Below are 13,847 nucleotides of genomic sequence, written 5' to 3'. Positions count from 1 at the left end.
GATGTATAAGTGGGGAAAGAGAAAACATAAGCTTCTTATATTGACATGTAGTAGTTATATTTTTATCAACCATTGCTCTTGAAAAACAATTAAATTCAATTTGAAGATCATTAGTGAGGAAATGTGAAACTTTGACAATGTCAATAAGCTGGGATCTTTGAGTTTTCAGGTAGATTTTGATGTGCATGTTCAGGCCGAGTTCTGGCTCTGACGAGGACATTTTTATCGTCAAAAACATTAAAAAACAATCTTTTTTGATACTATTAAAGGTATTTCCTTACAAGTGTAATCGAATCGTTCACCTTTTGGTTATCATAGGGATCTAGCAGAATCTTACAATACTAGATCAATGCCATGTGATAAGAATCTAATAGCAAAGGATTGTTGACCCTGTCAAAATTCAACTGTCGGAAAATTAGCATTTTGGCAATGCTTTCTTTCTTCATCTTTAGTATATATATACCCTTCAAGTGGCTATATATAAGTTTTGATTAGCACAGGCTTCTATAGAAAACTTATGACTCTTCTCCCTTTACATTACAACAAGTTGGTATTACTATTTCTATTTGAAGAACTGCATTATCCACTTACATAATAATTCACATTCTAACATCACTCCTCTGTATTACACAAGGTGGTGAATCATATACTTTGTATATTGTAGGAAAGTGAAAATCAAATCACTTCTTGGTATTTCTTCATGACATGACCTCTAGTGCCTCTCTTGTTTGTCCAAGTATGTTGAACACTGTTGCGGCTATGTGAGATGGTGTAAGACCAGCTAGAGACAATTGGTCTGAAGGTGACCCATGGTCGATATAACGATCCGGAAGAACCACCGGCCTCCACTGCAAAGTTATTATGCAAAATATAGAGTTTTTTGCAACTAGTTAAATATTCAGGGAAACTTTAAAGATGCATATATACATGTAGCAAAAGAAATGCAAGTATTTTTAAGTTAAAATATAAAAATCTTGTTTTTAGATGAACTCTTACCTTCAATTTGCCATCCAGAAGGCCATCAAGGGCCATGAACTGAGCAACATGAGACCCAAATCCTCCAATTGATCCTTCTTCAACAGTGATCAGCACCTCATGTGATTTTGCTAGGCTGCGAATCAAGGAACGATCCAATGGCTTGCAGAAACGTGCATCGGCAACAGTTATGCGCAAGCCATGACGTTCCACTAAGGAAGCCGCAGCTAAGCAGTTCTGAACAGCTGATCCATATCCCAAGAGGGCAACTCTTTCCCCTTCAATAAGTATTCTACCTTTCCCAATCTAGTGGAGTATCAGAATAAAAACATAAAATTGATTAGCAAAATCATTCTTCACAATCTCCATGAGGATAAGTGTGGGGATATAATTCTAACTTTACCTCAAGTGGAATGCCTTTATTCCCACTTGGAAGCTCAACACCAATGCCATTCCCCCTCGGGTATCGGAAACAACTGGGTCGATCATCAATTGCTGCTGCAGTGGCAACCATGTGGAAAAGCTCTGCTTCATCAGAAGGAGCCATCACCACCATGTTAGGGAGGCATGCCATAAAAGTGACGTCAAAAGAACCACTATGTGTAGGACCATCTGCTCCAACTAATCCAGCTCTGTCCATTGCAAATCTTACAGGCAGCTTCTGCAAATCCACATCATGCACCACCTGCGAAATGGACACAACACATACTTTTAGCATTGATTACATGCGCTAATCATGCATTGACTATTCAGGAGAGTTATTAGGGAGAGTTGTTATTGATACCTGATCATAAGCCCTCTGCATGAATGATGAGTAAATTGCACAGAAAGGCTTCATACCTTCACAAGCTAGACCTGCAGCAAATGTAACAGCGTGCTGTTCTGCTATCCCCACATCAAAGCATCTTGTAGGGAAACGACGAAGGAAAAGATTCATGCCAGTTCCACCTCCCATCGCAGCATGGATTGCGACGATGTCTTTGTCAGCTTCTGCTTCTGCAATCAAAGCCTCCGCAAAGTATGTTGTGTAAGACTGGGTGTTAGCCTTAGCTTTGAATTGCTTTCCAGTTGTTGGGTCAAACTTGGTAACTCCTTCAAAATCAAAATGACATATCAGTTTTATTGTAGTTGATTGATGATTATGCTCTTCAGTTCATAGTAATTGTGCAAAGTATATTTGTAGTAGCTCGGAGGCATGTAGTGCAGTCTAAGGTTAAATCATCAAAATTTGTACTTGATTAAAGAATCATTTTGGTGAAACTCGGAAATTTGTAAAGCTTCTTTTACCATGATACTTGTCTGCTGCCTTTTCTGCATATGGATATCCGCGACCTTTTTCGGTGACAACATGGATCAATACAGGACCAGTTGTTTTAGTACTTTTAACTTCATTGAGAATGGCAATGAGATCATCTATGTTATGACCATCAACTGGGCCAATATAGTAGAGTCCAAGCTCTTCAAAAAGTGTAGATCCAGTACCACTGATCATGCCACGAGCATACTCATCCACTTTTGCAGCCAATTCATGCATAGAACCTCCAATCCGTTTAGTCAATCCCTGTAAAAATGTCATATACAAATCAGTTTCAACAAAGCAACTGCACAAGCCCCTCGTTGATAAACTCGTGAACCGTATTGCTCACCTTGGCAACCTCTCTCAATTCTCTAAGAGGCCTGTTTGATTGTAACCTACTGAGAGCACTACTTAAAGCTCCTACAGGTGGTATGGGTCCATCAAGATTCGCGGTCGGTAAAGAGACCTGCTTATTGTCATTTAGAATAACAATCATATCAGAATCAAGATATCCAGCATTGTTCATGGCTTCATAAGCTTGTCCTGCTGTCATGGCACCATCCCCAATAACAGCAACTACATTATTCTTTCTCCCCTTCAGGTCTCTCCCAACAGCCATTCCTGTTGTTCAATAAAATTTCAAAAGCTCAAGCCAAATCAGAAGAAAAACAATCCATTGTTAAAGTGGAAGCACTGACTCAAACCATCTTCCAATTTAATCATTCATGAAATTCTTTATTTAACCAATTCTTTTTCGAAACTATGGCCCGAAAAATTATGCATTAGGAATTACCTAGTCCTGCTGAAATAGTTGTTGAGCTGTGACCAGTGCCAAAACAATCATATTCACTCTCGGAGCGTTTCGTAAACCCAGATAATCCATTAGTCTGCCTCATAGTATGCATCTTATCCCTTCTACCAGTGAGTATTTTATGTGGATAAGACTGCAAATTCATACAAGATAGTCTGATTCATAAGAAAAAAAGTTTCATCCCAAGAAAAGTAACATAAGAAGCAGATTATGAACCTGGTGACCGACATCCCACAAAATCTTGTCTTGAGGAGTATTGAAGACATAGTGGAGTGCAACAGTTAGTTCCACCACACCAAGGCTTGAGCCTAAATGACCTCCAGTTCTAGAAACACTGAAAATAACATCGGATCGAAGCTCGTCTGCAAGTTGTTTCAGCTCCTGCATCAATCAATATCCAGTTTATAAGAATCAGGTTTTCACATAATCAAGACTTTTCATATAAAATCATAAGCATAAGACACATAGATTAATTGAGTTAGTGTACCTTGGTAGAGAGATTTTTCATATGAATTGGATAGTTGATAGTGTCCAATAGTGGAGTTGGTGGCCTCTGAGAATAATACTCTCCCCTCTCTGATAGTGATGCATAAACCCCACCAACCCTTTTCTTCACCTAGTATATCCATTCATTCAGATTTTAAAACACAAATAAACCCATTTCCTTTGAGACTATAAAAATCTGAAATTGAGTTAAAAGCTGCATTCTTTGAAGCCAACACAATCATGGGTATTCCTTTATAAAGGTAATGAGAATGAATTTCAAGAGCAAAAGCAAAAGCAATATATATATATATATATATAGTAACCTGGTGGAGCCTGTGAGTGAGAAGATCCAGAGCAGAGTGAGAGATAGAAGAAAGAGAAGGAATTGATGTTAGTTGATGGTTGAGAAAAGGAGGAGATGAGAATAGACGAAGATCCATGAAAGTGAATTCAGTAGAAGATGATGAAAAGAGAAGTTATGAGAAAATGGAAGAGTGAGTAAATGCAGATTCTTTATATATAAAAAGAGAAGAGTGAATGTGAATGTGAATGAGAATGAGAATGAGAGAGATTCAATGGCAGTGATTGGATATATTAAAATAATGTGTGGTTGAGAATTGAGGGAGAGTGAGAGATGGAAGTGTATGAAGTGAATGTGAGAATTCCAATTCCAATTCCAATAAGCTTGGTTTCGATGTCAGTGTTTTTGTGATGATGAGAGTTCACTCATTGGGCCACGTTATCATACCAAATCACAAACGGATAGATTCATATGTAAAAAGGATGGAATCGGCTCTCGAACGGTGTCTCATTTCTTGTCCATGTAACATTCTGATTGGTTTGAAATAAAGAATGAGACACTGTTTATAATATATAGTCTCTGACCATATAAAAATGTCACAAATGCATATCCACTACTAATAATGTGCTCTCACTTCAACTCATATTCCTGTTCTTCAACAATGTGATTATGATTTATGAATCATGCAGTAAATGCAAGGAGTGGTGGATGATTCTATAACCCTTTTTTAGAGATACCAGATCTGCTATCAATCACTCAATCTGATATGCCCTCCATCCCTAACTTACTTTAACATTTGAGAGTTTGATTTTCGAGGTCAAGAAAAATAAATACTTAGAAGTGTCTTTTACGGCTCTCAAATATATTTTTTCTTTCCCCTCTGAAATCTAACTCCTAAACTAATCCTTAGAGAATGTTTTAACAATATTAAAGACTAAATTGAATAATTTTGTTAATATCAAACACAAAAAATGACATTTTTATACAAAGTGGAAATGGTAAAAATAATTATAAAATTTAGTTGCAATAATAAATTACAAATCGGTTATAAGATGATTGAGTAAAAATGTGTGCTAAGCGAGTTCATTTATTCTTCCTTGGGCTATACTTAGGGATGGTTACTCTTGGTGAGTGTGTTAAGTGTACTTTTAAGAAAGTCATATATAGGAAGTGTGTATTGAAAAGTGTACTATATGAGAAGTGTTCACTGCTTCACCTTTTAATATACATACATTATTATTTCTAAACTCTCAGTCCATTTAGGGTATTGGTTAATATTTTGCTACTAAGATGGATTTATCATGAGAGATACCATGTAATGTATATATGTTAAATACTTGGTATAAGAAAAGATATTTATTATTTTACACTTTGTGTCACTCCACATATTAAAATATTATGATTGGCTAAAATAAAATGAATTTAATTCAAAAAAAATAATTTGTCAACTTTTTTTTACCAATAATACATTAACATATGGAGTGATATAAGGTATGGACAATAAATTTTGTCCTTAAACTTTGTCAACCTCACAAACAAAACATGGTATTATACCAAATGATGTATACAAAATCCAGTAGCAATACAAACTATTGTGTAAATAATGATAGTGGGAAAGAGGTGGAATTATTGGGCAATAGTTAATTCCCTAAGATAAGTTTGTTTGGTTAAGTTACATTACACGAAGTAAGTGCTTAGGCTCAAACTCTTGAAAATAAACTTCACCCTTTCTCAATCTCTTCTTTTCCCCATAAATTTCTTTTAGAAAGATTAAAAAAGGCAGGAGTTTATACATATTTTTTATTTAGACTTAAATTTGATTATGATCTTTATATTTGTATTTCATTTTATTTTAGTCCAATATTTTTAAAGGTTTTTTAGTCCTTATATTTTTAGCCGTTTTAATTTAAATCCTAATCGTTAACTTGAATGAAATATACAAATGTGGAAGGGCTAAATACTTTAAAAAGAAAATGCAGACCCTAAAATCAGCAAGATCCATAAGTGAAGGGGCAAAACATTTCAATTTTAGGCTTATGTTTTCTATCTTAAAGGATTTAACATATCTGTATTATGTACTAACATTTTCCATCCAAAGTTGATAATGACTAATAACAATTTAAAATCAAACTTTACTAAAAAAAATTTAAAAAAAATACATGTACAAAAAAATGTACTTAAATCAAAATGAGCTATACATGTTGTGATTATTTTAAGTTAACCCTTGTATTTTCTTTTATTTAAGGATTTAATCTGTTAGCATCTCTCCTACTAAAATCAAAACAAGCTAAGTTTTATAAAAAAAATACCAAGGATAAAATTAAAATGTTTTTAAAGATAAGGTATCCAAAATAAGTATTGACTTTATATGATAACCAAATTTGTTAAATGTAGAGATAACAAGAAACAAATAATTTTTCACTCACTTTACATGCAGAAGTCATTGGGGGAAAACCTTGCTAGTAAAATTCACCACAACCACACACAGTAACATTGAGAACATAACATTAAAAACATGGGTATTCTCCAAAGCTTAGATAACTAGTAAAATAACAAGTTTTCAACTACATTAAAAATCTACTCATAAAAAAGTGCAACTGATAGAGTCCTTCAAAATCTACTCAGATATATTTATCATATTTTACCAATTATAATATTTTCAAATTGACTTTATAGATTACTTAAACATTACCTTAAGAACCATTAATAATTAGCATTCAAAACATTATAACTCTTGCTCCAAAGAAAAGCTAAAATAATGAATAAAATATATTGGTATTGATATAATATTTTTATCATTAAATAATTAACGAGATACATATTATAAGGTAATAGAACATTCGATTCTTATGAGCAACACTTATTAAAAATGACAATCATGTCTCAAAATGGATTAGTTCTCTACTCAAAGGGTAAGTGAATATCCTTAATAATACAAACAATATAATATTTGATAGATCAAGTGGGAGAAAACAATAACAAAACTTTGTATAATATATATATATAATAAATGGTATATTACATTATTTTATTTGAGTTTTTAATTTTTTTATTAAAACTGGGGAGTTATGCTTGTGGGAGTGCATTATTTTATAAATTTTTTATTTATTTGGCAGAGTGATAATATATTTTATTAAAAATTTATGGGAAAAAATATTATCAGCAAATCATATTACTATTCTTATCATATAATAAGATGTGTATAGGAGAATATATTATTCTTTTATATAATATCTAAAGTAAAAAAAATGAGATTGCCTTGGGATTGATAATGACAAAGAACTTGTCTCATATGGTAGTCCTTCTGTGGAATTCCTTTAACCACATCACTGAATCTAAGACAAAAGAAATTATTTAAATAAATAATATAATAACTTCCAAAGTAAGATATGATTTTTAGATTAATTAAAGAGTATAAAATTTTCGCCTCCTCCGTGTAGACATTTTTACATAGTCAACATATATATGCGAGAGTTGATAATAACTAAGATATGAATGATGAGTGATTTGTTGACCGTATAAAAAACACTCGACTTATTTCGTTAATTTATGAGAGATAGCCAATGAACATTCATGTAAATGGCTTCTTGTCACTCCATTCTTACAAAAGTTTCGTAAACCTTATAATATAATTAGCAAAAGATTTGGACAACACACATTTCAACGTGAGTTCATGTTTTATTTCGAAACAAGTTACATGTTTTTTTACCAATATTTTAATACGAAATGAACTCTGAATTGGTGACAAGGTTAATCTCTGCTTCCTCTTTACTCAACTATTCTCTGTACATATATATGTAACACTTTATATTATTGCATTATCAACTACGTGGCTCTCTCTTATCAACTCTTGTAACTACTTTGTACAAGTGGTGTTTCTTGTTGTTGATCAAAACCATAACACAAGTCTTGTTTTTTGTTGAACTAGAGAGAGAATGTTGTTGTTTCTGAGGTGGTTTTGGATAGTTCTAGTGTTGATTATAGCAACTAGTGTTGGAGCTGGTCTATGTAGTGTTGATTATGGCAACCCTCATCGGATTCTTTTGGATACAGATGTTGATACTGATGATTTATTTGCTCTCTTTTACCTTTTGAAGCTCAACACTTCACAATTTCAATTGGAAGTAATCTACCAAACATTAACTATGTCAATGCATGTGTTTGCTTTGAAAGATCATGTACTATTTATTGGTTTAGTATCTGAGAATTTGAATATAAAAAAATTGCTTATGGACCCAATTGCAGGCAGTGACGATCAATGCAAATGCTTGGACAAGTGCAGGACATGCTGTGAATCAAATTTATGACATACTTTACATGATGGGGCGAGATGATGTTGCTGTAGGCATTGGTGGCGAAGGTGGAATACTTCAAAATGGGACTATACTCCCTAATGTGGGTGGATATCTTCCTATTATAGAACAGGTATGTAGTTCTACTTGAACTGGATTTTAGGATGGAGTTAAGGCTCAATCATTCTATTACAGTGTGAAAGCCCTGTCACCATGTTGGGTCGCGCCTTGGGCGTGATAGGGTGTTAAAGTATTAAAGTCTCGTATTGATTGAATGCGTAAGAGATGAGTCATTTATAATATCTTGGGCATCTGTTTTTTATCAGCTAACTTTTGGGTGAAGGTATTATAATATGGTATCAGAACCTTGTGACGACATAGGCCACCCATATATGTCAGGTTTTGGCTGCAAACTTATGAACTTGGGAAACCCTTCCCTAGCTTATGCGACACTGTAGTTAGGCCAAATTATCCTAACACCAAGAGTGACCCTTTTTCTTTTGATTTGGTAGAGAACAGATTGAAGTCCTGTCTGCTCAATGATGCTATATTATAAGTGTTGGATATGTGTACTGGAGTAAATAACTGCAAAGAAAAAGGTTATGTTATTGTTAATGATTTATATATCTGATATGCATTTCATTTTCATTGAATCAGGGGATGACAACAGCAGGGGAGTGCAGATACAGAAGGGCTATTCCTGTAGGTCTTGGAGGGCGCTTAGATGTGGATGTTAACTACGGCATCTGGAAAGCTTTCCTTCCACAGGTATAAGAGCCAGCCATATCCTCATAAATGATATTCCAACTAAGACAAAGTTGAAATTGTCTAACATTACATTGCAAACTATATAGAACACATATATCATATGTGACAATTTGTTGATAGAGTAATCACTGATAATCATTTTGTTGCTGCTTTCATCATGAAATAAGGGGAAAAGGAGATATACTCCGCTACGACAACCTACTGCTCAGCAAGTGTTGATTGATAAGATATCGGCAGGTCCTATAACTGTGCTTATAACTGGAGCACATACAAACTTTGCCATTTTCCTTATGAGTAACCCTCGCCTTAAGAAAAATGTGAAGCACATCTATATCATGGGTGGCGGTGTAAGGTCAAGCAACCCAACAGGTTGTTGCCCCAAAAATGCATCCTCTTCCTGCATGCCTAGGCAGTGTGGCGACCGTGGCAACGTGTTCACAGATTATAATACTAACCCTTATGCAGAGTTCAATATTTTTGGGGATCCTTTTGCAGCATACCAGGTCAGTCTTTTCAATATGCAAAAGACTAGTTCTTGCTTCAAAGTAATTATTTATGTTGGTTAGTAATCCACACATTGCGGCGATGTTGCACTAGATTATTGTGTTCTCTCATTTCAACATCTTCTGAGTCATTTTTTATTTACTTTTGTATGAAATCAAAAAGTTCAAATTTCCTTACTTTTAAGATATTGTGAGTCTATTAATGTTTCATTTGAAATAAACAATACTCATAGCTGTTTACCTTAGTGGCTTTATGCATGTTTATATCAGAGACAGATATATAGTAGCTATATTCATAACACAGTATATCTCTTTTTTAGGTGATTCATTCTGGAATTCCTGTCACCCTTGTTCCTCTTGATGCAACAAACACAATCCCTATCACTGAAGAATTCTTTAATGCATTTGAGAAGAGTCAAGACACAAATGAGGCAGAATACTGTTTCAAGTCCTTGAAAATGGCTCGTGATACTTGGTTTGACAACGAGTTCTATTCGGTAATTTCTTAATGAATATGTACATGCATATACTTGATATGTATTAGAAAGGACCTAATATAGATAATGAGTTAATGACTCTTTGTTTGCAGAGTTATTTCATGTGGGATTCCTTCACAGCTGGTATAGCTGTCTCAATCATGAGTAAATCCAATAACGTAAAAGGCGAAAATGAATTTTCTGAGATGGAGTATATAAACATAACTGTAATCACTTCAAACAAACCCTATGGGATATCTGATGGCTCCAATCCATTTTTCGATGACCTGAAAGTTCCGAAGTTCAACTTAGAGAAAGGTGGGGTGCACAGTGGTCATGTTCAAGATGGACTTAGAGATGCACATTGCTTTGTGAAGAATAGGAAAGGGACATGTCAGGTGCTTTTCTTTCTGGCTACAACTTTAGTCTGTTAGATAAAGTGACACACACATATGGAAAATGTTAATGTTATGTGCTGCAACATGTTCTATAGGATGGTTACACCTCAGAGGTAAATGGTCCAGACTCTGTGAGGGTACTTGTTGCCACAAAAGCAAAGCCGAATCAGGATGTTAGGAGCTCACTTGACAGAGAATATTTCATAAGCTTCTTAAATGTGAGCCAGGTTTTTTTGGTATATTGTTAAAATATTTTGACGATAAACCAATCACACTGTTTTATGTTGTATGTGAAGAAAGACGCATACGTACATAAGTTGTCTAAGAAAGAAAATCACGACTCGGTTATTTTGGTCTGATTTTCATTAGATTCTTAAAATGACATATGTATCTATGTTTGACATTGTTTTTTTGGTGGGTCAAAGGTTCTAAAGCAACCACATCAAGCTGGGAGGTTTAACCTTACTACAGAGTTTCCTCACTACAGAGAAGTAACTTATAAGCCAGACTTTCAAAATAGAAGACTTGGGAAACCTGTTGTGTTTGATATGGACATGAGTGCAGGAGATTTTCTTGCTCTATTTTACGTCTTAAAAGTGCCTGTTGAAGTGATCAACCTTAAGGTATTATCAGTTTTCATTCTTAATTGTCTGTTTAACACTGAACCAAAATATTTGACACTTAGGAAAAGGTGGCCAAATGAAAAACTCTTTTTTGGTCTTTTAGTCCAATGAGAAACTTCTCTACTTTTAATTTGAGCACTAATGTTACTTTTATAAACTACTTGGTTATAGAAAGATAAAACCTATAATGTAGTTTCCTTGTACCTTTGAATGCAGGCAATTATTGTGAGCCCAACTGGATGGGCAAATCCTGCAACAATAGATATCATATATGATTTACTTCACATGATGGGTCGCGATGATATCCCAGTTGGTCTAGGAGATGTTTTTGCAATGAATCAGTCAGATCCAACATTCTCAGCTGTTGGTGACTGCAAATATGTTAAAGTTATTCCCCATGGGAGTGGTGGCTTTCTGGACTCGGACACTCTTTATGGTCTTGCTCGTGATCTACCACGTAGCCCGAGAAGGTGCTCTTCAGCTGCTTTCTTGCATTACAAGTTATTAGAATCTTATTGACTATGCTGGAAATATAAGCTTACAATTGCCACTAGAGAAATAATGGAATATATATCATGTAGAAATGAATTAGAATTGGATTATATCTCCTAATAAAATTAAAATTATTGGATATTTCTAAAATGCACGGTACGCGAACATTCATATAAGAATCAACAACTCAGAAAATTTTGAAGTACTACTTGTAGTTTATTTTTGGAAATGCCATTATTCACTCTGTAACCGGATATTTTACTGGTACTTGGCACACTTGTAAGTTTCTAGTGTTTGTTAAACTTCAAGTTGTGTCTCAGGTATACAGCAGAAAACTCTGTGAAGTTTGGTGCTCCTCGGGATACGGATCACCCTGAACTTAGACAACCACTGGCCATGGAAGTTTGGGAATCTATATTGCAAACAACTGAACCACAGTCTAAGATTACAGTATTAACCAATGGACCATTGACTAATATGGCAAAGGTTGTTTCAGTGAAAAACATAAGCACTAGAATTCAGGTAAGTTATAGTATTTCTTAATTCAGCCTTTTATCATTTTACCTGTGCCGAAACATATATAGTTATGAGGATTATGATTTGCCTACTGATGGTAATTCCAAAACATTGCAGGAGGTTTATGTATTGGGGGGACATATCAGCAGGAATGGAAATGACAAAGGAAATATCATTTCTGTTCCTTCCAACAACTATGCAGAACTCAATATGTTCTTGGATCCTTTAGCAGCTAAGACAGTGTTTGAATCAAAACATAACATCACACTCATTCCGCTTAGTATCCAGCGAAAAGTAAGTTCATTTTCAATTATTATAGACTGGTTGCGTGGGACACGAAAAACACCCGAGGCTGTGTTTTCCAAGCGTCTGCTCTCAAGGCTATATCGATTGAAGAAATTTCACCACAGATATCAGCATATGGTAAGTTCCTGTGCACAACTAATTTCTAGCTCAGACTATAAAGTTTGTTAAGTAAACAAAGTTGGCAAAAGATATAACAGTAAATTGTATAAAACATAAATAGAAGATAAAATTATAAGATAACTTGATTGAAAATAAATTCAAACTAAATTGATTAATCCTAGGATAAGATACTACTCTATAAATGCTAAGAGTCTAAGGCATTATTATTGCTTGTGACTGGACAAAAAGAAGAATGAACTAACCTTAGAGTCATTTTAATTTTTATGATAATGTCTCACTGAGAAGCACTGTGGTTGTAAGAAATTGCATTTGGCAGAAGTTCATTTGAATTTTTGCATGTGGCAGGACACATTCTTGGGGGAGATTCTAGGTGCAGTTGTCATGGCTGATATCACTTCAAATCTGAATCCAAAATTTGAGGTCAAGCCCATTAAAGTCATAGCTAATGGTGTTGAATCCAGTGATGGAGAAATTATGGTGGATGAGAAACATGGAAAGTTGGTGAGAATATTAAGTGGTGTTGATGCCAAAGCTTATCATGATTTGTATACAAACATGCTTGGGTATCAGAACCAATCAGCTAAGGTTGGAAGCTTTGAAGAACAGAAGAGACAATGGAGGATAGGTGATAAAAGCTAAAGGGACACTTTCTGTTGTTTTATACACGCAAATTTACTCAAGAGGTGCATCTTGACAAATATTACAATCTTCGTGCAACTTTTAAACTATTTATCGTTTTAGTGTAATATTTCAGTCGATGTGTAGCTCTTAAGTAAATTTGCCGTTTTACACGCCATAGTTTATGTGTTGTATGTATGGCTGCAATTTGAAAGGATGCAAAAACTCTCATCTAGTGGGGTCCAAAATCATAAATTGCATGTGTCAATAATATTATTCATGTGGGTTCTACTTATACTAGTCAACCACACGCATGCTATAAAATGAAGCTGAAATTCCCCACAATGAAAAATGAATGCATATAAAAGCTATATATGCACAGAGTGAAACAGAAAATTACTCAAGTGAAGGAAGCTTGTGATGTTTGTTCATTGTCCATGGTAGTTAGTGTATGTCAAAGTATTATAATTCAATTAGCTAACTATAAAATTACCAACTTTTTACTACCTTAGTCACTTTTAACAATTACAGCTTTGTGAAACTTTTGCCAAATGAGTCTTCAAGGTTTTATCCTCTTGTTCAAACAAACCACCACCCAAATTAACCACTAGTGATAGGGACAAGATCTGTTGTCCCACACTCTGTTTAGACCAATCATATTATATCACGTCAGTTAAAAAAAATTAAATATTCATAATTTTATCAATTTTGTTTCATTGTGATTGGTCATGGACGTAGTTGGGCCTTATGTGATGAGTGAATTCATGAATTCATATTAATTATTAACCTTTCAAAACGTTATCATAAAGTTTTATCCAATAATTTGTACAAGTCTCGGAAATTTGGCACGATCAAAGGAGACTTC

The 13,847-nt window shown here is 34.4% G+C and overlaps 2 protein-coding genes across 2 annotated transcripts; one reads left to right on the top strand and one right to left on the bottom strand.

Moving 5' to 3' along the window:
- Positions 461–4,085, bottom strand: LOC109353068 (probable 1-deoxy-D-xylulose-5-phosphate synthase, chloroplastic). The gene is made up of 10 exons (XM_019595254.1): positions 3,893–4,085; positions 3,571–3,699; positions 3,300–3,464; positions 3,066–3,216; positions 2,622–2,893; positions 2,263–2,536; positions 1,760–2,067; positions 1,379–1,660; positions 997–1,281; positions 461–848 (listed from the first exon to the last, which is right to left on the bottom strand). Exons 1-10 carry the CDS (start codon positions 4,007–4,009, stop codon positions 699–701), a joined length of 2,133 nt encoding a protein of 710 aa, XP_019450799.1. The 5' UTR covers positions 4,010–4,085; the 3' UTR covers positions 461–698.
- On the top strand, positions 7,780–13,373 carry LOC109353057. Its single transcript, XM_019595245.1, has 12 exons — positions 7,780–7,994; positions 8,116–8,295; positions 8,820–8,930; positions 9,098–9,433; positions 9,754–9,930; positions 10,023–10,307; positions 10,403–10,525; positions 10,733–10,930; positions 11,147–11,400; positions 11,743–11,944; positions 12,056–12,361; positions 12,710–13,373. Exons 1-12 carry the CDS (start codon positions 7,806–7,808, stop codon positions 13,001–13,003), a joined length of 2,655 nt encoding a protein of 884 aa, XP_019450790.1. The 5' UTR covers positions 7,780–7,805; the 3' UTR covers positions 13,004–13,373.

The sequence above is a fragment of the Lupinus angustifolius genome, chromosome LG01 (assembly GCF_001865875.1).
Source record: "Lupinus angustifolius cultivar Tanjil chromosome LG01, LupAngTanjil_v1.0, whole genome shotgun sequence".
In the NCBI taxonomy this organism is placed as follows: domain Eukaryota; kingdom Viridiplantae; phylum Streptophyta; class Magnoliopsida; order Fabales; family Fabaceae; genus Lupinus; species Lupinus angustifolius.
The sequence above is the reverse complement of the archived record's forward strand: the minus strand, read 5'-3'. Positions and strand labels throughout refer to the sequence as shown.

Coding starts and splice junctions, on each gene's coding strand:
- LOC109353068 (XM_019595254.1), bottom strand. CDS start 4,009: ATGGATCTTCGTCTATTCTCATCTCCTCCTTTTCTCAACCATCAACTA. Junction 2,894..3,065: donor AACTATTTCAGCAGGACTAG/GTAATTCCTAAT, acceptor ATTGAACAACAG/GAATGGCTGTTGGGAGAGAC. Junction 2,537..2,621: donor AATTGAGAGAGGTTGCCAAG/GTGAGCAATACG, acceptor ACATTTTTACAG/GGATTGACTAAACGGATTGG.
- LOC109353057 (XM_019595245.1), top strand. CDS start 7,806: ATGTTGTTGTTTCTGAGGTGGTTTTGGATAGTTCTAGTGTTGATTATA. Junction 9,931..10,022: donor TTGACAACGAGTTCTATTCG/GTAATTTCTTAA, acceptor CTTTGTTTGCAG/AGTTATTTCATGTGGGATTC. Junction 11,401..11,742: donor CTACCACGTAGCCCGAGAAG/GTGCTCTTCAGC, acceptor GTTGTGTCTCAG/GTATACAGCAGAAAACTCTG.